Below are 18,245 nucleotides of genomic sequence, written 5' to 3'. Positions count from 1 at the left end.
TGTCTGGTGCATTATAAATCGTCTATAAGCTAAAAAGAATCTATGAATGAATGAGTGGTTGAGTGAATGAACAAATAATCTTAGTTAGCTCATCCAGAGATGATAAACTACTTGCTGTAGCAAGTAGAAGGTCTTTCATTTTATATTTCTCATGAACCCATCACAGTGCTTTGTGCCTGTTAAGTATTCAGTATTTGCTGACTGAACAAATTAATTCATCAAACCACAAAACAATTCTTTAATCCTTTCTTTCCCTTACTCATACTGTTTTGACCCATCACTCCTTCATGATCCTCTTCTCTTGGTCACAGAATCACAACCTTTAAATGCCCTTATATCATTGCTATGTAAGACTAAGGTAGACTGGGTCACCTCCAGAGCTGTCGGATGAGCGTCTGCCTTCAGCTCAGGTCATGATTCCAGGGTCCCGGGACTGAGTCCCGCTTCAGGCTCCCTGCCCAGCAGGGAACATACTTCTCCCTCCCCCTTTGCCCCTCCCCTCAGCTACTGCACTTCTCTCTGTCAAATAAATAAATAAAATCTTTAAAAAAAAAAGAGAGAGGGGTGCCTGGATGGCTCAGTGGGTTAAAGCCTCTGCCTTCGGCTCAGGTCATGATCCCAGGGTCCTGGGATCAAGCCCCGAGTTGGGCTCTCTGCTCAGCAGGGAGCCTGCTTCCCCCTCTCTCTGCCTGCCTCTCTCCCACTCGTGATCTCTGTCTGTTAAATAAATAAATAAATCTTAAAAAAAAAAAGAGAGAGAGAGAGAGAGGGACTAAGGCGGCCTAATATGGAGAATCAATAGTTTTCATCTCTACACCTAGATGGAACCATCCACAATTTAGTCCTTCCCAATTCCTGTCCAATCCCATGGACATATTCTAACCCTAACCCAATGAAGTCTCATCTGCCCCAGCTTACCTCCTGATGACCCCTTCTCAGGCTGTCCACTAAAGCTGGGAGTGTTGACGGGAGGTGGGGCTGGGGCACTGGTCAGAACACTCTGCTTTGGCTTTTTAGCTGGCATCTGGGGTTCAATCTTTAACCCCTTCAGGGCCTCAGTAGAGAGGTTACGTTTGAGTACTGCCGCCTTTTTATAGCCATCATATAAACCAAAGGCAATGTCCCGATTTGTGGTTGTCCACGAAGCCCGTAAATCTACCAAGTGCAGCTGGTGTGTGTGAAAGGCAGGATCCCCAACCCGAGTAGAGAGCTCCTAAGAAACAAGAACCACAAGATAGCACGGAAATTCCCACAATTTCTCCCGTACCACAGATATAGAGATAAGAAAACAAACTTGTTGAATAAGCAATCTATTTGGGTGCCTGGCTCAGTTGGTTAAGCATCTGCTTTCGGCTCAGGTCATGAGCCCAAGGTCCTGGGATCAAGTCCCACGTCAGGGGTCGGGGAGGCCCTGCTTGGTGGAAGTCTACCTCTCCCTCTGCTCCTCTCCCTACTCATGCTCTCACTCATTCTCTCTCATATAAATAAATAAAATCTTTAACAAAAAAAAATTTCTCTCTCTCTCTTTCTGCCCCCCACCACCTAAAAAAAAAAAAAACAAATCTGTTCTAGGAGAGATAAAACAACCCTAGAAAAAGAAAAACTAAATGGTCTTAATGTGTGCATTAGACTACACTCAGACTATATCCACTATATTTATATGGTTCAGAAAATGTCAACATATAGTCACCTAACTGTCTCAGTTGGTAGAGCATGTGACTCTTGATCTCAGGGTTGTGAATTCAAGCCCCAGCTTGGGCATGGAGCCTACTTAATTAAAAACGAGAATAAAAAAAATTTCAACATAAAATCTTTCCTTAATTAGGGGGCAAAAAATCCCACCAAATAAGGTCCTAGGAAAAAAGTTTTACTGTTTCCTGAAGGGCAAGAGACTATCTTTAGAAGGAGAGGGAGAAAAGGAATTTTCAAAAAGAGGGACACTGATACAGTTGATAGTGAATTCATTATGTAATAATGATATATATGCTTGGAATGTAGTTAGAAACATTACCTGGACCTTTGCCTGAAACCCACTGCCATGGACTGAATTGTTGCCCTAACCAAACTTCATATGTTGAGACCATAATCCCCAGTATGATAATATTTGGAGATGTGGCCTTTAGGAGGTAATTAGATTTAAATGTCATGAGGGTAGGGCTTTATGATGGGATCAGTGAGCCCTTATAAGAAGAGACACCAGGGACACCCGGGTGGCTCAGTTGGTTAAGCAGCTGCCTTTAGCTCAGGTCATGATCCCAGCGTCCTGGGATCGAGTCCCACATCAGGCTCCTTGCTTTGCAGGGAAACTGCTTCTCCCTCTGCCTCTGCCTGCCACTTTGTCTGCCTGTGCTCGCTCTCACTCCAAATCTAAAAAAAAGAGACACCAAAGAGGATGCTCCCTTTCTCTTTTCCTGCCTTGTGAGAACACAGCAAAGGCAACTGTCTACAAGCCAGGAAAGAGCCCTCACCAGAATCTGACTATGCTTGGCACCCTGATCTTAGACCTCTAGCCCCCAAAACTGTGAGAAATATATTTTTGTTGCTTAAGCCACACAGTCTTTGGTATTTTGTTATGGCCGCCCAAACAAACCAAGACACATACTGATACAAATAAGGTTGTAAAGAGACTGAGTCAAGCGGTACCTCTTCAGCTGTGCGATTGCTGTGCCGCTGGTAGGTGAGGGAGGACAGGCTCAGTAGGTGGGTCTTTGTCACCAAAGGATCAAGGCAGTGATCAGCATTCTCTTCAGTGGGCGAAGCCATCAGGTGAACAGTCACCTGACTTAGGTCACTAACCATCTGGGTCACACTCCAGTCAGAGATGAGGCGCCGCATCACTGTGCCCGCTGAGACAAGGAGCCATACAGAGCCCATGCAGACCGACAGAGAAGGCAGCGTGGGACAGAAAGCAGGAAGAGGAACGAGAAGGGCGAAGAGGGCAAGGACTACGAGAAAGGAAGGCAGTCTTTGAACCTACCTTGAGGTATAAGCCGCTGAGTTCCCCTAGTGAAGACATGGCCCTGACTGCACTCAATCTGGATGCCCCGTTGCTGGGCAAATGAGGCCCAATAATGCACCTGACAAGCAGAGAGCATAATGCTGAACAAAGAATGGTATCCGAGAGATGATGAAGATAAGGAAAAATGAGAAAACTAGGGAAGGGGAACAGAACTGAAGATATCAGAGCCTGACCTGCAGCTGGGGAAAAAGCGCAGTATAGGAAAGCTGCTTGTAGTGCTGGCCAAGTTTCTTCTTGCTTGGTTTCAGGTTATTGAAGAGCTTTCCCCGACAGATAGGCCTTGTGACACTAGTCCAAGTTGCCCAAAAGTTTTGCATCCAGCGCAGGGTACTACTATATAACAGAATCCTGGGCTGGGATATTGCTGTAAAAGACAAGATAGATATCTCCTACCTGTGATTAAAACAGAGATGAACCTAAATCCATCCCTAGCTTCAGCTTTTAGAAGTTTAAAAACCCAAGTAGCTTTCAGCCCCAAATCAATATCCCCAATACCCTTTCCTTTTAAAGATCTAAGCTTTGGGGGCGCCTGGGTGGCACAGATGGTTAGGCCTCTGCCTTCAGCTCAAGTCATGATCTCCAAGTCCTGGGATAGAGCCCCACATCTGAATCCCTGCTCAGTGGGGAGTCTGCTTCTCCCTCTCTCTCTACTTGTACTCTCTCTCTCCCAAATAAATAAAATCTTAAAAAAAAAAAAAAATATCTAAGCTTTGTCTCCACAACCCTTTCTCAAAAAAAGGTCCTAATCCAAATCCTCCCTTGCTTTCCCTATCCCCGCCCCAAAGGGTCAAGTCCTTTGTGTTTAAGCCCATCCTCCCAACTCTTCCTCCCACTGCCCCAGACCCAAGCCTCACTCCCACTGTGCCGGGTCAGATCCATCTTGATGGAGAGATTGAGGTTCTCGGAGCGGAATGCCCGGTAGGAGTCATGGAGTTGGCCCAAGGGCACCTCAGGCAGAAACTCTGGGGCCCGCAGAGTGACACTGTGGTGATCATGGGGGTTCCCATGGCATAGCCACTGCAGGTCCAGTGTCATGCAGAGGTCAGGCAGGTGAAGGAAGCAGCAGTCATCATACCTGTCTCACAACAGAGTCCCAGCTCTCAGTGCCCTGATCACTTGGAACTCCCTGGCTCTTCCCCTCTCCCACCAACCTGAATCCCTCGCCCTGTTGAGGCCCCACCCATCACTCCACTCACTTAGAAGCTGTTCTCACGTTGACATCCAAGTCACCCTTGAACACAAATTGACCAGGTTTCCAATGAAAAGACAGGTGGTTCCACTCCCAGTGCATATTTTCTGTTGTGTTGTATGGGTCCTGTAACCACCCCCAACAACTTGGTGAGATCTGGATAAGAGTATCTCCCAATCTCCCAAATAAGTATCGTTGGGTCTCCCCCCACCATGTGCTATACAAGCCCAAATCATAGCATCCTAGTAAGAAAACAACTCCGGAAGCCCTCACCTCAGTAGCCAGTTGGTGCAGATTTGCCTGTTCAATGTCCATGTGCCAGTCCCCATGGAACAGAAGACGGCTCTTGTCCCACCAGGGCAAGGGTGGGCTGGGGTCAGCTGAGGGCTTGGTCAAGAGGTCTACAGACTGGCTAATCAGTGTCCAGGCTGGATCCCAGCACGGGCCCCATACCACTGTGTACTGAAAGATTTCCGCTGGGATAGAGGAGCAAAGGGTACAGCTTATTAAGCTACTTCTTTCTTCACTCCAGAGGGCCTCAGCTCATCTCCCATCCCAGCCATCACAACATCCCTCAGCCACACCAACTGCCCTCCTCTACTCACAGTGGAAGTCGTGGTAGAACTTGAGTGGGGGCATGTTCCTCTCTACTGCCACATTACCCCATGGAAGCCCCAAGTGCAAGATTTGACGCCGCCGGGAGCAAGGCTGACCACTCTGCTCGGTGCCCACAAGTCGACCCATCAGCCGCCAGTCACGTATCTCAAACAGGTACCGGGGATAATCTCTTATCCGAACTGTTATTACAGGGAGGATATACGCTGGCTATTCAGAGGACTGTCTCAACATTCTTGAGCATTTTCTCCCCTGCCACTACTTTTACCCATCTATTTAACAAGGTCAACTGAGAGAACAAGAGCTGGCAATTGGCAGGAAAGCTGGAAAACAGCGTGCAGACACGAGCAGATGGTGAGTAGAATAACACCGAGATCCAAGAGGCACACTAACCCTGAAGATGACTGTGTTAGTTGTCCTTCGTGTTAGCCAAGCAGTTTCAGGGTGAAATTCAGGAACCAAGAAATGAAGAGGAGCCCACCCATCCCACTCCACCCATCCAAAAACCACCACAGTTCCCAATATAACTGAGTTCCTCTTCAGTCACTCAGAGCTTTCTGGAGCTCTGAGGGCGAACACTACACTCTATTTACAAATGAAGAAGTGTTACTTACCCAAGAATGTCTTAACACTGCACTTGAGCATACGACACCACTGAATGACAAGATCTATCCCCTCAGCAGGGAAAGGGCTGCCTGGATCAAGCTCTTGAACTTGCTCTATCACACGCTCAGGCCCATGGAAGGAGGCATCTGCCAGAGCTACCAGCTCTAGACCTGACAGGCTCCAAGTGAGCAGAGCCCGGCGCATAGGTGTGTTGCCATAGAGACGACGGGAGCGCTGAATGTAGATTTCAATGTTTTTATGTTCCAAAGAGGCGTAGAGCTCCTCAATTTTACGGGCTGGCAGTAACTCCCCATGTTGCTTCCGAAGGGCAGCCACCTTGGCATCCAGCAACTGCAGCCTTTTGGCGCTCTCCTTACTTTCATCCTTCATTAGTTCATAGTTATCACGAAGTTTCACCTCAAAAACGTCATCCAGGAAAACCCATGAGAAGTGATGAACCTTCAAGAGTAGATCAGGTGGGAGTGGGGCAGGGCTTGGAGAAGCCGGAGCATGAGTTCCTCCATGCAGCCCCTTCAGCCATTTCTGTACACCCACAGCCTCATCCAGAGTTCGAGAGAAATCATACTGATAAGGAAACTCCACTGAGACTGAGCCCAGGGAGAGAAGCCACACACGGTTCCGGAGGGTCTGCAGCACGGGGAAAGGATTCCGGTGGAGGATCATCTCTTCCAGTTCAGGCAGCAGCTGTACCTCCACCTCCTTGAAGTTGAAGATGCTATTGCCATCAAAGCCAGCAGCTAGCTCTGGGCAGTAAGCCTGCAGCGAACCCCCATGCCGGCTCAGCGACACACTCTCCGCAGCCAGGGTAATGAACTTGTCCTCAGCTACAAAAGCTGTCAGCTTAGCTGTGCTCACCTCTAGTGTCAGGTTTAGTAGCCGCTTTGGGGGAGACGGCTCAGGGAGGAGGCCTTCTGGTTCAGATGCAGTCTCTGGGATCTCTAGTGTAAGGAGTGGCACAGACTCAGGAAACAGAGTGGCTCTCAGCAGGTCTCGGCAATGCAGGGTAGCCAGGACATGCTGGTATAGGTACATGTGATCTGGAGGGCTCCAAAGTAAGGTAAGCCCTGTACCACACTGAACCTTCAGGGAGCAAGAGAAAAGGATCTGTCAATTACAAGATCCCAAAATATAAGAGATGGCTGAGATTATTATTATACATGCACACATGGGTCCAGAACCATCTCCACTCAGGACCATTTCTTGAGCAACTGCATCAATTACACCCTTGCCTTGTTCTCCTTAGCATGAATATATGGAGCTAACAGTTCTTACTTGCACACTCTTGAGTTCCCAACTGGATTCTAGACTGTTGATTCTTCAGTAACTACCACAGAATATGCAGTATATATAGCACATACTTAATAAGTCATTTGACTTTTTGTTTCTGTGAGTTATCTTTCTATAATAGCCATACTCTATATAATAACCATATTTTTAAAGATTTTATTTATTTATTTGACAGAGATCACAAGTAGGCGGGGGGGGGGGGGGGGGGAGGCAGGTTCCCTGCCAAGCAGAGACCCTGATGCAGGGCTCGATCCCAGGACCCTGAGATCATGACCTGAGCTGAAGGCAGAGGCTCAACCCACTGAGCCACCCAGGCACCCCAGTAATAACCATTTTAATAATCACTTTGAAAGTTTTTTTTTAATGTTTAAATTTTTTAATAAACATATAATGTATTATTAGTCTAATAATAATGTATTATCAGACCTGTAGCCCCAGGGGTATAGGTCTGTGAATCGCCAGGTTTACACACTTCACAGCACTCACCATAGCTCATAGCCTCCCCAATGTCCATACACTTTGAAAGTTTCATGCAGGGCACCTGGGTACCTCAGTCAGTTAAGCATCTGCTTTTGGCTCGGGTCATGATCCCAGAGTCCTGGGATTGAATCCCACACTGAACTCCCTGCCCAGCAGGGAGTCTACTTCTCCCTCTGCCCCTCACCCCGTTCGTGCTCTCTGTCCCACTCTTTACCTTAAGTAAGTAAATAAAATCTTTGAAAAAAAAAAAAGGGGTGCCTGGGTGGCTCAGTGGGTTAAAGCCTCTGCTTTCGGCTCAGGTCATGATCCCGGGGGTCCTGGGGTCGAGCCCCACATCAGGCTCTCTGCTCAGCGGGGAGCCTGCTTCCTCCTCTCTCTACCTACCTCTCCGCCTACTTCTGATCTGTCAAATAAATAAATAAAATCTTTAAAAAAAAAAAGAAAAAAAAAAAGGGAAAAAAACTGTTTCATGCAATGATTGCATCTTGACTTAATTTTTTTTTTTTTTTTTAAAGATTTTATTTATTGGGGCACCGGGATGGCTCAGTGGGTTAAAGCCTCTGCCTTTGGCTCAGGTCATGATCCCAGGGTCCTGGGATCGAGCCCCGCATCGGGCTCTCTGTGCAGCAGGGAGCCTGCTTCCTCCTCTCTTTCTGCCTGCCTCTCTGCCTACTTGTGATCTCCGCCTGTCAAATAAATAAACAAAATCTTTAAAAAAAATTTAAAAAATTTAAAAATTAAAAAAAAATTTTTTTTAAAGATTTGGGGCGCCTGGGTGGCTCGGTGGGTTGGGCCGCTGCCTTCGGCTCGGGTCATGATCTCGGGGTCCTGGGATCGAGTCCCGCGTCGGGCTCTCTGCTCAGTGGGGAGCCTGCTTCCTCCTCTCTCTCTATCTGCCTGCCTGTCTGCCTACTTGTGATCTCTGTCTGTCAAATTAAATAAATAAAATCTTAAAAAAAAAAAAAAGATTAAAAAAAAAAAAGATTTTATTTATTGGGGTGCCTGGTGGCTCAGTGGGTTAAGCCTCTGCCTTCAGCTCAGGTCATGGTCCCAGGGTCCTGGGATCCAGCCCTGCATTGGACTCTCTGCTCAGCAGGGAGCCTGCTTCCCCCTCTCTCTCTCTGCCTGCCTCTCTGCCCACTTGTAATCTCTGTCAAATAAATAAATAAAATTAAAAAAAAAAAAAAGATTTTATTTATTCATTTTAGGGGGAGAGGGTATGTGTGCGAATGGGGAGGGGCAGAGGGAGAGGGAGAAAGTATCTGAAGATTTCACACTGAGCACAGAGCCTGACATGGGGCTCGACCTCACAACCACGAGATCACAACCTGAGCAGAATCCAAGAATCAGACACTCAACCAACAGAGCCATCCAGGTGCCACTTAATTTAATTCTTAAAAAATATAAAAAAGACTGACCACACAAGTCAATATAGCAAATGACTTATATGTGAAAGTATGCTTCAAAGAAAGGAGTCCTTGTAAGTTTGAAAAACTTAGTCCATTCTGAATAGTTAAGCAGAGAAAATTTAAATTCCAGAACAGAAAAATGCCTTTGAATTCCAGCCTTGAAAAGGCAACTTCTTCCAAAGGAAGCTGAAGTCTGACAGTTGGAAAGATACCCCCACTCCCTTCCTAAGAGGGTTCCATATTCACCTGATACCCTGAGGAGAAAGATCTTGGAAAGCCTCTTAGAACTTGCCACTGCCTCCATCTTCCGATCCCTTTCGACCTTTTATTTTTTAGAAAACTCTATTTTTAGGTAATCTCTAAACCCAACATGGGGTTCGAACTTACAACCCCAACATCAAGAGTCATACGCTCCACCCACTGAGCCAGCCAGGTGCCCCTCCCTTCCAGCCTTTTAATAAGCTGAGGGCTTCAGTGAAATAACACATCATGATCTTTAAAAAAACAAAACAAAAAAACAAAAACAAAGCAAAAAAAACCTCTTATTTTTCAGAGATATGCACTGAAATATTACAGTTGAAATTATATGTCCTGGTATATTATATTATATTATATTATACATTATATTATATATTATATTAATTATATGTCCTGGTATATTATTTTGACGCTTCAAAATAATCCAGGAGCGGGCGGCAGGGTGACTGGTGGGTACAGAGCTGAAACAAGTTGGTCCTAAGTGGTAATTACTGAAGCTGGGTATGGATACATACAAGTTCATATATTCTCTCTAGTTCTGTGTGTATTTTATGTTCCATAATAAAGAGTTAAAAATGTACAGAACAAGCCAGGACAAAAAGGATAATGCAAGATGTCATATTTCTCACAGATGAATTTCACAACAGACTCAAAAGACTGGGAAGGGCGCCTGCGTGGCACAGTGGGTTAAGCCTCTGCCTTCGGCTCAGGTCATGGTCTCAGGGTCCTGGGATTGAGACCCACATCAGGCTCTCTGTTCAAAGGGGAACCTGCTTCCCCCTCTTCTCTCTGCCTGCCTCTCTGCCTATTTGTGATCTCTGTCAAATAAATAAATAAAATATTTTTAAAAAAAAAGAAAAAAGACTGGGAAATGCTCTTCAGCCTAGAGAAAAACCAACCTGACTCCACCTCCCCAGAGAAGCATTACCTCCAGAGAGCGGATGCTGCTGTGATAGGTGATGGAGAGCATGGAGAGGCTGAGCACAGGAGTGGGGATGTCAGGAGCCTTGCAGCAGGGCTGCATCTTCTCTGTGACTGACTTCACCAGGGCCAGCACAAGTCCCTGGACACCTACAGTGGAGGTTTCAGCGCTTCCCAGGACGGTCAGCGTGTCTAGTCGGATCTCTGAAGCACCTAACATCCAGAAACCACGTTAGCATTGGTTCACAGCTCTCGAATGGCAACTTCAGCCTTCACTCTCCTTTCTTACTCATTCTCTTCATTCTAGTTTTCTTTATTCCCTATACCTCCCTAAGTTCATTCCTCATATTTTAGGGCAATTTTTCCTCTCCTATCTTGCTCTACCTAAATCTGGTAGCAAAGCCAAAGAAGCTCCCTAACTCCTACAAAGTGCCCAGAGATGTATTACTCTCTAGAACCAAACACATAAGGAAATAAAAAACTACACAAGTCTCAATTTCTTGATCAACTATCAAAGCTTTTTTTTAAAAATAAATCTGTCTTAATACTTAATACCTTCTATCAGCTTGTAAGAAGTAAAAAGAAACCCAAGTTATGTAAGACCTTCCAGCATCTCATGCCTTTAATTTAGAAAAAGTCCAAATAATCACCTTCATTAAATGAGAAGGAGCAGACTGAACCGGTATAATCTGCTTAGGTTACAAACTACCCAGTTAACTATAGACTCCCTGTCCCACTTACCAACCAGGGCAGAAAGGGTGAACAAGTTCATGTCCTCCACCTTCAAGTCCACCTTCCACAATAATGACACAGATTCCCCAAATGAAGATTCTCTAGAGGCAGCTGACTTCCCAGATTGTGTGTCCATCAAGGATAAAATGCGAGAGAGACACTGGGAACAGGTATCTGATGCTTCTACCTGCAGTCCACGGATGGTACAATCAAGAAACAGGGTATCTGACTGGGTGCTAGACAGGCCCAAAGGCTGGTTATAGCTACCCTAGAAAAGAAGAGAGAGCGAGCCCCATGAGGAGCATACAGAACACACAGTTCTATAACACCCTGATGACTCATCTTCTGCCAAAAAGGTGCTCCATGCTCTAAAGCATGGCAGGGAAAGGAAACTGTATGGGCCGCTGTTCACCAAAGTACCCCACCTACCTGTAGTGTGAAGGAGTCCAGGACAAGTGCCTCACCCCAAACATGCATATTGGGTGGGTGGGGTGCCCGCTGAATGTGGGAGTCACTGCCCACCCGCCAGCAGAGATGGTCCACAGTTAACACACCCCGCTGATGGATACTCTGTGGCCTCAGGTGCTGGTAATCTGAACAAAGAAGGTAGGAGAGAGTTCTATGGAGCCACTGTAGCCATCAATTAGGCCTAGCTTCACGAATGGACCGATTCTTGTTCCTTTTCTATCCCAGAGTCTTACCTAGAGAGATGGAATTGAATCCCAAGGCAAAGGGTGGTGTATCACCAAGCTGAACGGAAATGTTGACATTGGAGATGGAGGTGCTAAAGATGATGGGAGCCAGGATTTGGGGGAAGGTTCTGCATAGAGACAAGACAAGATTGTTTGATAAACAAAGAACTGGAGCTTCCTATTATGGAACAGATAACTGAAACTCTCAAAAGTCAGGGTGAGTTTTGTTGTGATTCTCAGGATGGAATGCAACTAGAAAATAAAAGACCAAACTCCTAAATTTGTTATTCCTAATGGCAAACTGTGGGGATGCAAGAAAGATTATTAGGCTGAACCATATGAGACTGCCATTTCAGAGAACAAATATAACTGTAAATATAAACATCAGTATATCACATGATTCAACCTAATACAACCAAGGAGCACTGCTTCCTAGCCATCTTTTTTTTAATTTATTTTTTTATTTTATTTATTAATTTATTTTAATTTATTATTTATTTGTTTATTTATTTTATTATTTTTTAAATTAAATTTACTTTATTTTTATTTTTTAAAGATTTTATTTATTTGACAGAGAAAGATCACAAGTAGGCAGAGAGGCAGGCAGAGAGAGAGAGAGAGAAGCAGGCTCCCCACTAAGCAAAGAGCCCGATATGGGGCTCAATCCCAGGACCCTGAGATTATGACCCGAGCCGAACGCAGAGGCTTAACCCACTGAGCCACCCAGGCGCCCCTATCTTTCTTTTTTTTTTTTTTTAAGATTTTGTTTATTTATTTGACAGAGACCACAAGTAGTCAGAGAGGCAGGCGGGGGTTGGGGGGAGGAAGCAGGCTCCCTGCTGAGCAGAAAGCCTGATGTGGGGCTCAATCCAGGACCCTGAGATCATGACCTGAGTCAAAGGCAGAGGCTTAAACCACTGAGCCACCCAGGTACCCCAAGTCATCTTATTTTTAAAGATTTTATTTATTTGTCGGAAAAGGAGAGAGAGATGGCGCGTGCACAAGCAGGCAGAGCAGCAGGCAGAGGGAGAAGCAAGTTCCCCACTGAGCAGGGAGCCCGATGTAGAACTTGATCGAAGGACTCTGAGATTATGAGCAGATTATGAGCAAAAGGCACTTAACCAACTGAGCCACCCAGGTGGCCCCTGCTTCCAGGCCATTAACCTTAAGTTCTCTATACAACACAATGCAGAGAGAGATGACACTGCTGACAGGATGTACCACCTTATAATCTAAAGCAGACAAACTGAAAAAAAAATAAAAATAAAAATAAAGCAGACAAACTGTGGATCATTTAAATTCAGTACAATTGTTTATTTTATATAACACGGCACTGTGCTGGGCACTGAAGAAATAAAAACAAAAAGGACTTCATCCTACTGTCAAAGAATCTAGTTTAATGGGGAAAATATATAAAATAGAAGTGCTATTGGGGCACCTGGGTGGCTCAGTAAGTTAGGCATCCAACTCTTGATTTCAGCCCAGGTCTTGGTTTCAGGGTGGTGGAATCAAGCCCCTCCCTCTTCTTCTGCCCCTCCCCCCACAGCTCCCATGCTTGCTCTCTCTCTCAAAAAAAATAAAAATAAATAAAATAGAAATGGTATTGAACTCATCAAAATACATATTTAACACAATATACCACTTTAGATCAAAAGAACCTGAAAATCCACCTGATAAGATGGTGGCTAAAAAAAGATTACACCTACCTTTTCTTTCTTTGCTTAAAAACAGATGAACTAGACTCTTGGGTCTCCAGGGCCAGCATGTGCAGCCAGTGAGAGAATTCCTGGTGCCGGTAATGAATAATACAAGTATTCAAAACCAGGGAGGCTGAGAGGTCAATCGTGGTCACCTGGAAATAACACCAGAACTATTGGCTTGGGTTTTATCTCAGTAGCTCACAAGGTAATGATACAGGGAGAGAGCACAGAAAGGAAGGATTCTTGGTCCCACAGTCATCACACCTGCACATTAGCCTTGAGGGAGCTGAGACAGACGATGCGCTGGCGACTCTGGGACAGCAACAAACCATCTGTGAGGGCAAAGAGCGATCAGAGAAGAACAGTGGGAAAACAAAAGGCAAAACTAGGAAACAGAGACAGACAAGCAGATGAATAGACTATCACCAAAACTCGTGAGTTGGGGTTATTTTCTCTCAGTATATTCCCTCCTCCCCATCCCCAGCTACATTGATATTAAATTAAGAAGGCCAACTGGGGCAAGGGGAAAGAGAGGGTCTAGTCCTTTGGGTATTGACGGCCCCCCCACCAGGAACCTTTCAGTATGAGTTCAGTGCTCATCTGTGCCATATCAGAGTTTGCTGTGAAGCTTCGAAGAGGCAGCTGATCCTCATCACGGTGGTACAGGAAATGCAGCAGCTTCAGCGTCCAATTCAGGTGCCTAGAGCAGAGCCAGACTTTGACTCAAAAATACATGGAATGTCATTCTTACTCCCTTTCCCCCCACAGACAAGCTCAGTGCAGTGGAGCTACTAGGCAGGTTACTGAGACCCCAGCATAGAGCTCGAACCATCTCTCTCCACACTGTGTCAGCAGAGATCTCACCTCTTTTGACTATTCATGGACAGCACCACACTTGTGATCTCCATTTTCACCTTGACCTGATCTGGCAGCTGCTGGAGGAGGTACAGGCCAGGCAGACCTGGCTCAGCCAAGTTCTCTGTCACTTCTGAAAACATGAATGAATAACACAAGAGCCATCAATCCTGGGGCACCTGGGTGGCTCAGTGGGTTAAAGCCTCTGCCTTCGGCTCAGGTCATGATCCCAGGGTCCTGGATCAAGCCCTGCATCAGGCTCTCTGCTCTGCGGGGAGCCTGCTTCCTCTCTCTTTCTGCCTGCCTCTCTGCCTGCTTGTGATCTCTGTCTGTCAAATAAATAAATAAAATCTTAAAAAAAAAAAAAAAAAGAGAGAGAGAGAGAGAGACTATGGACTCTGAAAAACAATCTGAGGGTTTTGAAGGGGCCGGGGGGTGGGAGGTCGGGGTACCAGGTGGTGGGTATTATAGAGGGCACGGATTGCATGGAGCACTGGGTGTGGTGCAAAAAACAATGAATACTGTTACGCTGAAAAAAATAAATAAATGAATAACAAAAAAAGGTAATAAAACAACCCTCAATTAAAAAAAAAAAGAATATGGACTTTGGGACAAAATAACTTATACTGCATTTTTACTACTGACTAGCTCTATGACCTCAGTCAAGTCACCTATTTGGTCTTCTTGCTTCAGTTTCCTCATTTGTGAAATGCTGAGAATTTAGAGAGACAATACAAAAAACTCATACTACAAGTCTAATTTTTATAATTACCCACTAAATGTTAGTTCTTTCACCCACAAGTAAATGCCCTATCTTCTTTAGCTATCCTCAGTGTCAAAAGTCATGCTGAATAACAAAGCACACCTAATGAGTAGTGAGACCACTGTTTTTACATAATTCCAGAATAATAAGAGAAGAGCACACCCAAGAAGCTAACTGACCAGGGCTTTACCTGAACAAGGAACAGATGTGGGTGCCAGGCTTGGGCCCTGGCGTAGCAGCTGACTATGAAAAAGGCCCTCATGCAGTTCAGCATGGAGTGTCCACATATCCACAGTGATCGCCTTCAGTTGCCGACTGCTGATGCCCACCTCTAGACACAGCTTTAGGGCCAGTGAGAGCTCCGCTAGGCAGGTGTCCTCCTGTAGGGAGGATAAGCTGCTAAGGTGTTAAGATGTAGGGAATCAGGGAGTTTTGGGTCAAAATGCAGTGGTCTAGAACACCACCTTGAGAGAACTCCCCATAAGAACACAGAACCTAGAATGTAAGCTCCTTCATATCCCACGCCCAGAAGGAAACAAGGCATCTAAACGACCATGGCATACTCACCAACTGGCCACTCTTAAGAACTTTGCTGTTGATCTGATTTAGGCTCACCTCACATTTCAGCCTGGGAAAGGAAAAAAATTAAGAGCACTCGGCCCCTTTCTCACCACTTAACTTCAGTCAAGCTTTACTGGCTAAACGGAACAAGGCAAAGAAAAATGCCTAACCTTAACCTCTCCTCAAATTGTTATAGAATGAGAACTTGACACCTTTATAAAACCCAGACATCCAGCCATGTGGACACTGTAAGGCAAGAATGGGACTACCAGATCTTCTTTCACCCACTGGTTACCTTTTCCCATCACTATCCAAAAGAAAGCTGCTTCCTCTGATCTGAATGTGCCACAAAGACTCAGAAGTAGCCACCTTGAGAACCATGATGTTTATAGACTCTACATGAATGGAGAAGAGCTAGAAAGAAGCAGCAAAGAATAATCATTAGTACCAAGGCACTGCCTTTCCTTTCCAGTAGAGAAAGAATAAGAGGCAGCTCTTGGTATTATATTCCCAAAATAGCAGAAAAATTCACCCATCACTCTACAGCCAGCTATCCCTACTACAGTCCAAGAAACTGGGAAAAGAATCTCACCTGACAGAAGACCTTCAGTAAGGATGGACTGAAGGACAGTTCCTTTTGATGCACCCCAGTGCTCTGGGAAAATGGGGCAAATAGGCCAGAAACCTTCTGTAGGTCCGTTCTGATACGCACTTCTCCAAAGCACAATGCCACATAGCGTCTGCCCAGAAGAGAGATCCCACTGCCATCAGGTCCAGCCCTTTATGGCAGTCTTCTCCCCTCCCCAATATTCACTCTCCAATCCTCCCTAAAAATGCAGCTCAAATCATGGAGAATAGCCTCATAGCAGTTATCAATATCTGTCTCACAAAATAATAGCCTCCAGGCTAACCAGGAGACATCAGCAAAACCCCAGCCCCCTCCTTGGGCTGTGAGGCCCCTGTAGAATGTCAGTCTGCAAACTCCAATCCCAAAATATTCCCCAAGGGAAGAGAGAGGATATAGGGTACTCACGGCATATCATGGCTAAGGAGTTTGCTGGAAATCCACAGGCTATCAATTTCCTAAAACAGTGTGGAAAACAGCTTTGTACACTAGCTGCTAGTTAAGCCATGAGCAGCTTGACAGCCAGGAAATTTTCTAAGAAGAGGAGGAAGTCCTATAGCCCTTCCACTAAATATTCTCCACTCCATTTCCACCAACTTCTCTCCTCAGCACTATATCCTGCTCCTCACAATGACACTGGTTGAACTTGCTCAGTATTTCTCTTTTATGGACATGTTACTATTTCTCCTCTTAAATTAGAACAGTAAGTGCTTATTTCCTGTTATCTTTTCTCTGTTCTCAGTTCTGTATCTTTCTTATTGTACCCTGAACACTCTGTGCCTTATAAGCATTTTTAACTCAACAACTTGCATCAATCCCAGTGCTTCCAAACTCTAAAATCATCTTGGCAAAGAAGTGACAAGGCTGGGCTAACTAGGAAAGCTACCCAGGATTTTAGAGAAAAAAAAAAAAAAAAGAAATAGTTAAAATTTAGCTGAATCCACCCCACACACACCCAGGGAGTTCCCCAAGACTCACCACTGTTTGCTGGTGTTGCTGAAACTTAAGGCTGACATTCTGGATCCAAAAAAAGGAGCCAATCTTTAGTTCCGCCTGCAGCTTCCGCTGACACCACTTGGTGGCCAACCGGACCACAAACCACCTGCAGAAAAATCCCTGTGAGTTCCCAGGACCATCTTCCAATTTTGGCTTCCCTCACCCCTTCCTGGTCCTAGAAGGCCTTGCAAAAAGGTCATGTACTAAAGCTGGATCTTCTGGGCAACTCTCCGGTCTCTGTACTTTGTCAGGTACACTCGGCCGCAAAGATCAAAACCCTAGCCCTGGAGTGTCCCCTCCATCCAAATGAAATCAGACAAACTACAGTCCACCTCCTAAATTGGGGACAAAGAAAGCAATCTTTCCAATCCTTAGGAACCCCAGATGAAGGAGGAAGAAGCCCGACGGGGAGTCGAAATACAGGCAGCCGTGTCAGATGTGTCATCACACACTACCCCCACGGGGTCTCTGTCTCCGCCCCCCAGACAGGTGTCAGCGAGAAGGCACCGTGGGGTCACACCCGGCCGGCTCAAATGCCGCTCTTCCCTGGGCAGCCAGACCTGTTCCGTCTCCTAGGGCGAGGCTGCAGGTGCCCTCTGCGCTCGGTGACGGGGACACTCAGGGGCAAATGGAGGCCACCAGGCCGGGCCCCCTTCTCCCCCCCGCTCCCGACACACACACACACACACACACACACACCTATTCGGTACACACACACACACACACACACACACACACCCCTATTCAGTTCCCAGCCTCAGCATCCCCTCAGGCCTCGCCCGGTCCCTCAGTGTCCCCTACTCCCAGTTTCTCGGTGCCAGCTCGGGCCGCACGCCCCCGCTCAAGCCCGCCGCGCGCGCCCTCCGCGGCTCCCCTCAGGCCCTCCCCCTCCGCCGCCAGCGCAGCTTCTCCTCCAGCCCGCTTCCCCTCCCCGCCCGGCCCCGCGCGCCTTTCCAGCGCGTGCCCCCTCCTCAGTCTCTCTTCCTTCCCCAGCCTCCACCCGCTGTAGCCGGGATCCTCTCACCGGCCTAAGAAGAGGGCGCTGAGGGCAACCAACAGCAAGGCCAACAGCGCGGAGAAGAACAGGGGCATTCCGGCCCCTGCCCGGCCTGGCTCCGGCCCCCGCCCTGCCGGGGCCCCCCCCACGCCGGCTCCGCTCTGCGCCGCCGCGGGCCGACCAGCCGCACGCGCAGGAAAAGCGCTGGACTGGGAAGCGTTGGCGCGCGTGCACCCCGCCCCCCACAGCCCGCCAGCCAGCCAGCCAGCTGTCTCCCTGCCCCACTCCTCCCCGCGCCAGCAAGCCGGCAGGGCCGACAGGCTGCCTGCGCGAAGTACGGGCGTGGCTCCAAAGGAGCCAGGGCGCACGAAGGGGTAGGGGGCGGACCTCGCGCCGACTGACACTCATGCCCCGCCCCTGACCCACCCTTCCGCACCCGGAAATGGGGAGCCTGAGGCTTGCAGGAGACCCGAGTCTGAGCCCGTCCCCGGCTGGCAACAGACCGGGCTGTCTCATTTT

The 18,245-nt window shown here is 46.9% G+C and overlaps 1 protein-coding gene across 13 annotated transcripts in view; it reads right to left on the bottom strand.

Moving 5' to 3' along the window:
- KIAA0100 (KIAA0100 ortholog) overlaps positions 1–18,033 on the bottom strand; it is a 36,801-nt gene extending 18,768 nt beyond the window's left edge. For 3 of the 13 annotated variants that reach the window (XM_032320971.1, XM_032320969.1, XM_032320972.1), the window contains exons 1-24: positions 17,758–18,027; positions 16,712–16,835; positions 16,142–16,191; positions 15,701–15,848; positions 15,404–15,522; positions 15,115–15,175; positions 14,738–14,927; positions 13,794–13,917; positions 13,505–13,629; positions 13,194–13,261; positions 12,936–13,081; positions 11,239–11,357; positions 10,967–11,130; positions 10,547–10,805; positions 9,813–10,018; positions 5,438–6,530; positions 4,814–5,005; positions 4,482–4,684; positions 4,216–4,334; positions 3,874–4,094; positions 3,193–3,383; positions 2,978–3,077; positions 2,644–2,846; positions 919–1,213 (exon numbers count right to left, since the gene is read on the bottom strand). In XM_032320971.1, coding sequence (XP_032176862.1) covers positions 919–1,213; positions 2,644–2,846; positions 2,978–3,077; positions 3,193–3,383; positions 3,874–4,094; positions 4,216–4,334; positions 4,482–4,684; positions 4,814–5,005; positions 5,438–6,530; positions 9,813–10,018; positions 10,547–10,805; positions 10,967–11,130; positions 11,239–11,357; positions 12,936–13,081; positions 13,194–13,261; positions 13,505–13,629; positions 13,794–13,917; positions 14,738–14,927; positions 15,115–15,175; positions 15,404–15,522; positions 15,701–15,848; positions 16,142–16,146 — 4,351 coding nt within the window. In that variant the 5' untranslated portion in view covers positions 16,147–16,191; positions 16,712–16,835; positions 17,758–18,027. Of the gene's footprint in view, positions 1–918; positions 1,214–2,643; positions 2,847–2,977; positions 3,078–3,192; positions 3,384–3,873; positions 4,095–4,215; positions 4,335–4,481; positions 4,685–4,813; positions 5,006–5,437; positions 6,531–9,812; positions 10,019–10,546; positions 10,806–10,966; positions 11,131–11,238; positions 11,358–12,935; positions 13,082–13,193; positions 13,262–13,504; positions 13,630–13,793; positions 13,918–14,737; positions 14,928–15,114; positions 15,176–15,403; positions 15,523–15,700; positions 15,849–16,141; positions 16,192–16,711; positions 16,836–17,753 lie in introns of those variants that run through there. The other 10 variants (XM_032320962.1, XM_032320965.1, XM_032320970.1 and 7 more) reach the window with 7 other exon arrangements.
- Positions 18,034–18,245: the final 212 nt, after the last annotated feature.

This window comes from Mustela erminea, chromosome 18 (assembly GCF_009829155.1).
Source record: "Mustela erminea isolate mMusErm1 chromosome 18, mMusErm1.Pri, whole genome shotgun sequence".
Lineage (NCBI taxonomy): Eukaryota > Metazoa > Chordata > Mammalia > Carnivora > Mustelidae > Mustela > Mustela erminea.
Note: the sequence above shows the minus strand (reverse complement) of the source record. Positions and strands in the feature narration are given on the sequence as shown.